The 10930-nt window shown below is 48.8% G+C and overlaps 2 protein-coding genes across 3 annotated transcripts; one reads left to right on the top strand and one right to left on the bottom strand.

Annotated features, from left to right (window-relative positions):
• Positions 1-5473: 5473 nt before the first annotated feature.
• On the top strand, positions 5474-8279 carry LOC119283400. Of its 2 annotated transcripts, none has more exons than XM_037562970.1 (3): positions 5474-6857; positions 6964-7078; positions 7929-8279. In XM_037562970.1, exons 1-2 carry the CDS (start codon positions 5654-5656, stop codon positions 7044-7046), a joined length of 1287 nt encoding a protein of 428 aa, XP_037418867.1. In that variant the 5' UTR covers positions 5474-5653; the 3' UTR covers positions 7047-7078; positions 7929-8279. The 2 variants fall into 2 exon arrangements, with proteins under 2 accessions (XP_037418867.1, XP_037418860.1); XM_037562963.1 differs by having other exon boundaries at positions 6964-7048; positions 7929-8278.
• A 968-nt stretch (positions 8280-9247) lies between these two features.
• On the bottom strand, positions 9248-10690 carry LOC119310252 (GDSL esterase/lipase At2g40250-like). The gene is made up of 2 exons (XM_037586083.1): positions 10043-10690; positions 9248-9950 (listed from the first exon to the last, which is right to left on the bottom strand). Exons 1-2 carry the CDS (start codon positions 10688-10690, stop codon positions 9492-9494), a joined length of 1107 nt encoding a protein of 368 aa, XP_037441980.1. The 3' UTR covers positions 9248-9491.
• Positions 10691-10930: the final 240 nt, after the last annotated feature.

Here is a 10930-nt window from a genome sequence, read left to right on the forward strand (position 1 = left end):
CGGCAAGGGTGAATTGGGGGGGGGGGAGAGGAAAACGAGAGGCAAATGGAAAATAATGTAATGCGAGAGATAGGGATTGTGATGGGTACTTGGTATGTTGACTTTTTGCACAGACTCCCCGGCAACGGCGCCAGAAATCCTTCTTGCTACGTCTTGAGCTTGCGTTGGTTTTCCCCGAAGAGGAAGGGATGATGCAGCAGAGTAGCGTAAGTATTTCCCTCGGTTTTTGAGAACCAAGGTATCAATCCAGTAGGAGCCCATGCTCAAGTCCCTCGTACCTGCACAAAGCAATAGCTACTCGCAACCAACGTGATTAGGGGTTGTCAAGCCCTTCACGGTCACTTACGAGAGTGAGATCTGATAGATAGAATATTTTTGGTATTTTTGATATAAAGATGCAAAGTAAAAAGTAAAGGCAAAGTAAAAAAGCAAAACAATATAAAAGTGATGGATATTGATATGATGAGAATAGACCCGGGGGCCATAGGTTTCACTAGTGGCTTCTCTCAAGAGCATAAGTGTTCTACGGTGGGTGAACAAATTACTGTTGAGCAATTGATAGAATTAAGCATAATTATGAGAATATGTAGGCATGATCATGTATATAGGCATCACGTCCGTGACAAGTAGATCGAAACGATTCTGCATCTACTACTATTACTCCACTCATCGACCGCTATCCAGCATGCATCTAGAGTATTAAGTTAAAAACAGAGTAACGCCTTAAGCAAGATGACATGATGTAGAGAGATAAATTCATGCAATATGAAATAAACCCCATCTTGTTATCCTCGATGGCAACGATACAATACGTGCCTTGTTGCCCCTTCTGTCACTGGGTAAGGACACCACAAGATCGAACCCAAAGCTAAGCACTTCTCCCATGGCAAGAACTACCAATCTAGTTGGCCATACCAAACGGATAATTTGAAGAGACTTGCAAAGATAACCAATCATGCATAAAAGAATTCAGAGAAGATTCAAATATTATTCATAGATAGACTAGATCATAAACCCACAATTCATCGGTCTCAACAAACACACCGCAAAAAGAAGATTACATCGAATAGATCTCCACGAGAGAGGGGGAGAACTTTGTATTGAGAATCAAAGAGAGAGAAGAAGCCATCTAGCTACTAACTATGGACCCGAAGGTCTGAGGTAAACTACTCACACTTCATCGGAGGGGCTAGGATGATGCAGAAGCCCTCCGTGATGACGGCCCTCTTCCGGTGGAGCTCTGGAATAGGCCCCAAGACGGGATCTCGTGGATACAGAAAGTTGCGGCGGTGGAATTAGGTTTTTTGCTCCTGTTCTGATCGTTTGGGGGTACGTGTGTATATATAGGAGGAAGGAGTACGTCGGTGGAGCACCGAGGGGCCCACGAGGCAGGGGGCGCGCCCTAGGAAGGGGGCCCACCCTCGTGACCACCTCTTTGATCCCTTGCAGTAGGGTCCAAGTCTCCTGGATCACGTTCGGCAAGAAAATCACGTTTCCGAAGATTTTATTCCGTTTGGACTCTGTTTGATATTATGTTTATCCGAAACATTGAAATAGGCAAAAAAACATCAATTCTGGGTTGGGCCTCCGGTTAATAGGTTAGTCCCAAAAATAATATAAAAGTGGAAAATAAAGCCCAATATAGTCCAAAACAGTAGATAATATAGCATGGAGCAATCAAAAATTATAGATACGTTGGAGACGTATCAGCTCGTTGGAGGGCTGATCCTCGCACGGACTTTGTGCGGCAAAAGCACCCTCCAAGGCAGGACCCTCTAGTGGAGACTTCTTCTCCCGTTTGGAAGCCTCGGTTTTCAGATCTTCAGAGGCAGTCCTCTTCCTTCCCCGAAGCGAGAGAAGGCCAGATTCTTCCCCTTGGTTATCCTCCTTCACGGAGGCGCTCATTCCCTCAGTTGGAATTGGTAGTGATGGGGGCCCGCTTTCAACCTCATTATTCCCCCCTTTATGTTCCTTTGAGGGCTCCGGGAAAGGTGCTAGCTCAAGCATCTTTTCCAGTACCGGATTCTCCAAACCCTCAGGAAGGGGGGCCGAACACCGAATCATCTTCGCCCTTGTTAGCCAGTCCTGGTCAAGGAGCGATTTCTCAGAATGACGTCATGGTAAATGAAAGACGGTGTGTTCAGCTAAAGGATTACTTACCTGGTCGGCGGTACGGTTGCTGCTCAAGCCCACGTCCTCGGTAGTATTCGGACACTCTATTTGGGGTCCAAAGAATGATTTGTACATCTCCTCGTGCGTCAGGCCGAGGAAATTCTGGATAGTGCGCGGCCCTTCTGGGTTGAACTCCCACATGCGGAGGGGCCAGCTTTTGCAAGGCTGGACTCGATGAACCAACATGACTTGCACCACTGTAACCAGATTTAAATCTCCTTCGAAGAGATATGAATGCGGCTCTGCAGTATTGGCACGTCCTTGACTGGACCCCAGCTCAGTCCTCTGATAATCCATGACATCAGTTGTGGTGGAGGGCCCGAGCAGAAAGTGGGGGCAGCCACCCATTTGGCACTTCTGGGAGCTATGATGTAAAACCCCTCCCGTTGCCATAATCCGGACACCTCTGGAAAGAAACCTTTTGGCCATAGAGCTCCTGCTATCTTGCTTATTAATGCGCCTCCGCACGTTGCATACTGCCCCTCGACCATCTTCGGCTTCGCGTCAAAGGTCTTGAGCCACAGGACGAAGTGAGGGGTAATGCGGAGGAAGGCCTCACACACGACAATAAATGCCGAGATGTGGAAAAAGGAGTCCGGGGCTAGATCGTGAAAGTCTAGCCCGTAATAGAACATCAAGCCCCTGACAAAGGGATCCAGAGGGAGGCCTAAATCTCGGAGGAAGTGGGAGATGAACACAACGTTCTCGTTGGGTTCAGGAGTAGGGACGACCTGCCCTCGGGCAGGCAGCCGATGCGAAACCTCGGCGGTCAGGTATCTAGCCTCCCTCAACTTCTTGATATCCTCTTCCGTAACGGAGGAGGGCATCCACCGGCCTTGAAGGCTAGATCCGGACATGATTGAAGGTCCGAAGCACCTGACCTGGGCTTTGGGTGTTAGAACTTGAGGCGGGGGAAGGATTCGATTGAGCACGGGAGGGAAAAGAGTAAAAGCCTTGTCCCTTTATAAAGAGGGTGAATATCAAGCGTCCTCCTAGTGGCCGTTTGGGACTTGCCTAAAATCTAGGAGTCCTAGGTACGGTTGGGTTACCCACGACCGTATTGATGAGAATCCTGTAATTAGGGGAACACGATCTCTGCTTTGACAAGACGTGTCAAGAAACCGCCTCGCGTTATGAGCGGAGCTGGTTGAAGAAAAATGGTTGGAATAATCACCGGGCCATGGCTTAATATCATGTTGCCAAAACAAGTCAACAGATTAGATTTGTGAAAATATTATTCTCTCTACGGTGGTATGTGGAACTTATTTTGCAGGGTCGGACACTATCCTTGTATTCAAATTCTTCCGCGATGTATTCGGAGGAGGAACCCGCCTTGCAATGCCGAACACAACACTGCGCGCCAGACTCATCGTCATTGAAGCCTGGTTCAGGGCTACTGAGGGAGTCCTGGATTAGGGGGTCTCCGGACAGCCGGACCATATCCTTTGGCCGGACTGTTGGACTATGAAGAAGATTGAAGACTTCGTCCCGTGTCCGGATGGGACTCTACTTGGCGTGGAAGGCAAGCTAGGCAATACGGATATGTATATCTCCCCCTTTGTAACCGACCTTGTGTAACCCTAGCCCTCTCCGGTGTCTATATAAACCGGAGGGTTTTAGTCCGTAGGACAATATACAATCATACCATAGGCTAGCTTCTAGGGTTTAGCATCTCTGATCTCGTGGTAGATCTACTCTTGTACTACCCATATCATCAATATTAATCAAGCAGGACATAGGGTTTTACCTCCATCAAGAGGGTTCGAACCTGGGTAAAACATCGTGTTCCCTGCCTCCTGTTACCATCCGCCTTAGATGCACAGTTCGGGACCCCCTACCCGAGATCCGCCGGTTTTGACACAGACAACAACCTTCAAAATTTCCTTGCATATGGCACCCATATGTCCTTGGCTAACTATTTCTTCTTCAATTCCCCACCCAAGCACAACATCCAAATTCATTGAAATATAATTAAAAATGATTTACTCAACTAGAACTACAAATGATTCATCGAACTACATTTCATTCATATACAGGGCGGAAAATGAGCCGCACTATGACTTAAATACATATAAAAAATAACTAAAGCGGGACTGGTTACGGGACTTGTCGGTGCATGACGCATCGACGCGGTCATCGGCAGGGAACACGACATTGTGGGCCTCAATGGTGCGGAAATGAGGTAGGGCGACCTCGTCCCACTCCGATCATCCATGGGCTACATTGTGAGCCTCTATGTCATGGAAACAGGTCAAGGTGGTCTCGTTCCACTCAGGCCATGTGCCATCGTTCGCGGCGTCGAGCGCACGATCCCAAATTTGGTGCTCTCTCTCGGCTCCATCTTCGGAGCAGCCTCCATTTAATCTTTCAGCCCTTCTTCCCATTTGAATATTTCAGGCAACTCCCGCGATGAGATGGGATTGTTGGAAGTAATCGTGTTTGGTCCTGGTGTATTTGTCTTTGCAAGACCATAAAGTTGACTAGTTGTGATAGAGCAGCGAGTTAGAACAAATTATTTTTCATTTGCATATCCGGGTTACTTGCGTCAAGGCTATTCTTGAATACATTTTAATAACATTTACATTTTGACTAAGTTTTAAATATTAAATCTTGATAATCATAATATTAAGTTTTTACCAAGTTTATCAAGATTCATTTGCGTTTTGAGTGTAGGGCTTAGGATTTCGGGCCTAGGGTGCAGGGTTTAAGTTTTAGTATTTGAAACTTGTTGAATTCATTCTCCGTTTTAGTCAAGTTTGAACAGTTGAAAGTTGGTGAAGATTTTAAAACTTATCAAAAGATATTCAAAAGTGGTATTGTTTCAAAGGCCTCGTCGCAAGAAAGACTAACATGCAAATGAAACATAAATTGACCCACACAAAAACATAAATTAGACTTTCGATTCAAAAACATAATATATTTAAATTTAAAAATCAAAGGGAAAAAGTATGGAATGTACCTTGCTAGTAGCCCACTTGAATGCCTCAGCCCCTTCTCCTCAATTTGAATCTTTCAGATTGATGCAGCTACCTCGACGAGATGGGCGATCGCGGGGAGGGATCATGTTTAGTCTAGGTGTAAGAGTACCAAACTACTTCCTCCGTTTCAAAATAAATGACTCAATTTTATACTAACTTTACAATGCATAAAAAAATGAGGTCCATTTGAATCTTTGAGCCCCATCTCCCCGATTTGAATCTTCCGTTCAACTATCACAATGAGCTGGGATTGTGGGAAGGAAGCATTGCCGGTCCATAAAGCTGGGCAGTTGGGATAGGCCACGCGAGGAAGCTAAGCTAAACTGACAATGGAAAAGAAAGCCTGATTGTCAGAGCCTCAGAGCTGCGGGAACCAGTGCTCGTCAGCTCGTGAACCAGCCAGGCAGAGCGTCCTCGCCTTCTCGGCCTCCCGTCCCCGGTTGCACACACAAGAGTAGTAGTACCACCCCACCAAATCGGCCGCCGCCCCCGCCGCCGCCAAAATGCTGCCGCTCCTCCGCGGCGTCGTCTCCGGCCGCCTCCGCCGCTCCCTCTGCACCGCCGCCGCCTCGATCCCTCCCTGGGCGATGGTGGACCGGGGCACCCTGATGAAGAAGTCCGAGGGGAGCGTCTCCTTCTCCTTCGCCCGGGCCCCCGCCGTCTCCTACGTCACCATCCCCATCTTCGGCCGGGCCTTCATGTCGAAGCCTCCCCCGGACGGCCGCGTGTACTCCGACATGCTCCGCAGCCGCGTCCTCGCCGCCAGCGCCCACGGCTTCCTCCTGCTCGGCACCCTCAAGTCCCGCTACAGGGCTCACCCGCTCTCCGGCCTGGACCTCCCCGCCGAGGTGCTCCTCAAGGTCGCCCCTTTGGAGCTCCTCTACCGCAAGTTCACGCGCTTCGTCTGCAACCCCGTCTCCGGCCAGCTGTTCCGCCTCCCGGAGTTCGAGGAACCGGAGGAGAAGACCTTGACGTTTGCAGACGGCATGGCGGGCATGGGCCTCCTCACCCAAGCCGACGGCGAAGGCCTCAACGGGCCGCCCAAGAGGTATGCCGCTGCTCAGCTCACCGAGGTCGACGGCGGGCGGCGCCTCCTGCTGCGCCGGTTCTCCTCCGAGACAGGGGATTGGGACGAGCTGGTGCTGCCGTCCCCGCTGCCGCCTCAGCGGCGGATGCACCTGGGCCACGAGGTGCTGGACTTCGGAGGCCGGCTCTGGTGGGTGGACGTGAGCTGGGGCGCCGTCTGCGTCGACCCTTTCAGCGACCGGCCCGAGCTCTGCCCCGTCGAGCTCCCTCCTGACAGCATGCTTCCGAACCAACAGGGCGAGACAGAGATGGAGCAGCTTGTGCAGCGCCGGCACATGGGGGTCAGCGCCGGCCGGCTGCGCTACGCCGAGGTCGACCCCTTACACATCAGGTCCTTCGTGCTCGACAACCACCAGAGCGGCCGCTGGACACTGGAGCACCAGGTGTCTGTTCCCGATCTCTGGCGCAATGGGGGCAATGCCAAGGCGACGCCTTCGATTGCTGCTATCGACCCACTAAACGCTGATGCTCTGCATCTCAGCGTGGACCAAATCCATGTTAGTTTGGACATGCGCAAGAGGATGATCGAGGGTTCTGTGATTCTTGATGCAAGCCAGTTGGGTTCAGGTTGTTATCTGCCATGTCTGCTCCCGTCGTTTCTCTGGTCTAGCACAATTCCAGGTGATACATTTTATGTTCCTGTTGTACATAGATGCATTGTACATTTTATGACTATAAGATAGTTATGTTCCAAGTTCTTGTATCTTGATCAACGAACTTTTTGCAGGCAAGAACAAGACTTTGGACACCGCGAAAAACAAGACTCTGGCGGATGTTTTGGCTCGTTCAGACAAACAGCAGGCGAAATGAAGGTGACAAAGTTACCATCCAATGTATCTCTGGTACTGTTTCCTATGTCATGCTTATATTGCTCCACTATTAGATGCATGTCATCCGTTCACATGTTTAGGATGTTGTATTTTCTTAGATATATCTCCTACTCAGTCTATATGCAGTTTATGATCTGTTGAAATAATGTTCTGCTCCTTTTGCGAATCACAACTAGTATGTATTGCTTATATATCATCATCCTCCAGTAAAATAGAAATGTCGTCGTTTTTAAAGTTAGCCTGTAATTGGTTAAGTTCTAAGTTAGTGTTGCAGTGGAACTAGTACTAATATTTATTTATTATAAGCATGCTCGAACTAACAATCGGCACAGGCCGCTCTGTTGAATGCTAGCAACTTGAACTTGTTCCTCCAGTCGTAGTCCTGTGGTAGCAACTTGCAATTCTACTAACAAATATCAACATGTCTTTTAGCATGGACCCTTCATCTAGTAGTATAGTGTTTTCTGAACTAGCTTCCATTATCTGAAGAAAGAAGCGGTTTCTGTCTGCAGCACTAGCTATCATGATAAACAGATAAAGTGCAGAACTATATATTGTGAAACACATTATATCATCACCAATAGATCAAGTCTGAATCTGAAGCTGAAGTGTCATCATAATTTCCAATTGACCATTTTCTTATTATTTTCCTGAAATATCATCACCAATAGATCAAGCCTGAATCTGAAGCTTGTGGTGAAATACCAACACCAACTGATCACCAATGCATGCTCATCTCGGAGCCTAATTATTTTTTCCCGCAATCTCGCTGCCAAGACATGGGTGTCATCGAGGCATACTTTGATTTTTCCATCTCTTTATTCGCTATGGTGCATTATCTTTACATGTCCTTTATCTTCAGGTTTCTTAAGACTAACAATGAAGTAGCAGCTGATGGCGGGACTCTGAATTTGCGGAAAATATGGAGATGTTTGGGTTTGTGGAAGTGACTTATCTCGTTTTGGGGAAAATCTAGGAGTTAGTTCAGAGTCATAACTAAGGCAAAAGGTGGATGCATCCACATGTTTAACTCACTTGTGAGGAACTTATTTGTATGAGGCATGTGACGAATTGATGATGAGCGTTTCAGTACTGTGCTTATTTATATTCTTTAGTTGCTTAGCTAAAATTCGAACACTTAAAATCTGATCATTTGGTTTTCCTTTCCATTATTTTGGTTTTGTATGAACAAAAATATATATTAAACTGCTAGTTTCGTATATTATGGCTAGTTGCCCCTTTTTTCCTGATCTACCATTCACTTCATTTTACCTGCAAAACATGTTTTGAAGGCTGCACTCCTCCTGGCTTATATTGTTTAGAATGGAGATAACCAATTATTTAGTTTCAAGTTTTGATTTTCATTTGGAGAGGGATGATGAGAGGATGTGTTAAGACAGTCGCAATCGATCCAATCCAGTCTGCTACTCCCTCCGTTCCAAAATAATTGTCTTTCTAGCCATCTCAAATGGACTACAACATACGGATGTATGTAGATATATTTTAGAGTGTAGATTCACTCATTTTGCTCCGTATGTAGTCACTTATTGAAATCTCTAGAAAGACAATTATTTAGGAACGGAGGGAGTATTTGTGAGTAGAAGCTGATCTGAACTATATCTGGATGATTACAGTGAATTGAGCATACATATCAAGAATTGAGCATTTTCTTCTTTTCCTGAAATATCATCACCAACACCAATTGATCAAGCCTGAATCTCAAGCTTGTGCTGAAATATCAACACCGTACAAACTGATCACCAGTCCATGCTCATCTAGGAGCCTGATTTTTCTTGCCGCAATCTCGCTGTCAGTATGCATATCATACTTTGATTTTTCTATCTCTTTTTTCCCAATGGCGCATTCTCTTTATATTCACACCTGCCGAATGGCTTTTATCTTTAACTTCAGGTTTCTTAGGGCTAACAATGAAGTAGCAGCTGATGACGGGACTCTGAATTTGCAGAAAATCTAGAGAGATTTTTTTTTGGAGTTTGCTGACCAACTATCTCGTTTTGATGAAAATATGGGAGTTAATTCAGACTCATAACTAAGGCAAAAGGTGGATGCATCCACATGCGAATCGATGATGAGCATTTCAGTATTATGCTTATTTTTATGCTTAGTAAAGTGCCAAACCAATTTAGTGATACTATCAAATTCACGGGAAAAAAAACAATCTGAACCAATCCAATCTGCTATTATGACTAGAAGCTGATCTGAAGTCTAAACTCTATCTGAATAATCACAGTAAAGTGCCAAACCAATTTAGTGATACTATCTGTATGTCTGAAGGACATTCGACTGAACTGTAGTAATATCTAATCTACTCTGGTAGCAATCCTGTATCTACTCTATCTACGAGCTTAATTCCTCTATCATCTACGTGCGCAGCCGAAGCTGCAGAACTAGAACTCACATCTCACTAGTTTTTAAACTGCGCGATGTGGGTCTTGATGATCTGGCCGGCAACGGCCTTGTAGGCGGCCTGCGTGGGGTGCACGGCGTCGAAGAACATGTACTGCGCCGGCGACTTGCACTGCGGCAGCAGGCCGGTGCACATGGCCCCCATCTCCAGCAGCCCCGTGCCGCAGCACCCCTGCCCCGTCTGCGTGAACCCGTACTTGTTGGGCTGCGCCACCATGTCCATGAGCGGCGCGTACGTGTCCACGTACGAGATGCTGGCGCCGGCGCTCGCCGCCTCCAGCGCCGCCAGCGCCTGCTGCAGCTTGGCGTTGTACCGCTGCACCTCCTCGTTCTGCAGGTCCACGCACCCGTGCCCCAGCGGCGGCTGCTGCCCTCTCAGGCTCTTCTGCATCGGCAGGCACCCCACCGGCGGCATCCCCGCCACGATGAACCTCCTCGCCCCCAGCTTGTACAGGCTCTGCATGTCATGTGTACTTGCTTGTCAATCGATCAGTATGTATGTAGATTAACTGAGTGGACGAGAAGAAGAAGATGATCTGAAGATCTGACCTGGATGTAGGACTGGTAGCAGCTGATGAGGTAGTCATGGTAGGCGTCGATGGTGGGGTACTGGAGGGCGCGGAACGGCAGGTCGTAGTAGTTCATTGTCACGTCGTTGGTGCCGGCGGAGAGGATGAAGAGGGACTTGGCGGCGATGTCGGTGGCCTGGGGCTCGCCGATGCGGGAGAGGAGCTGCTGGAAGTCGGCGATCTGGGACGAGAAGGTGGAGACCATGACGGCGTGCGCGGTGATGTCGTCGAGGCCGGACCCGCCGGACGCGAAGCTGGCCCCGGTGGTGGCGTCGGCGTGGGTGACCCCGCTGGCGTGGTACGCCGGGAGCAGGTCCTTGATGCCGAGCGCGGCGACGATGTAGTCGGTGATGAGCTTGCCGTCCGAGAAGCGGCCCGAGGGGGGCACGCCGGCCGGGAAGGCGCGGCCGTAGGGCGCGTGATCGGCGCGCACCACCGTGAACAGCCGGTTGTTGTTGCCCGGGTCCAGCGTGGAGTCGCCGAATGCGAACACGGCCGGGATGTCGTGCGGCCCGGCTGCCACCTTGGAGGAGGAGCGCGGCCTCGCCGCGGACGCCGGGGAGGCGGAGAGGACGAGGAGCGCGGCGAGGAAGAGCGCCGCGGCGGGGGCTGGGCTTGGTGGCGCCATCGTGGATCGATCGATCGATCGCGGTGGGATTGTGGTTGAGGCGTGAGGGTCGGGTGTATATATAGCGGAGGGGAGGGGCGCGGGAAGAGATTGGCGTAGGTTTGAAGTTTAAACGACGACGGTGAGGTGGATAGATACGGCTGCAACGACTTTACGGCCCTGCGCTTCAAGTTTCTGTTATAAATTTTTTATCTGTAACGGTTCTGCACGATTGATCTCCAGACTCCAATTACCCTACGT

The sequence above is a fragment of the Triticum dicoccoides genome, chromosome 1A, assembly GCF_002162155.2.
Source record: "Triticum dicoccoides isolate Atlit2015 ecotype Zavitan chromosome 1A, WEW_v2.0, whole genome shotgun sequence".
NCBI classification, from domain to species: Eukaryota; Viridiplantae; Streptophyta; class Magnoliopsida; order Poales; family Poaceae; genus Triticum; species Triticum dicoccoides.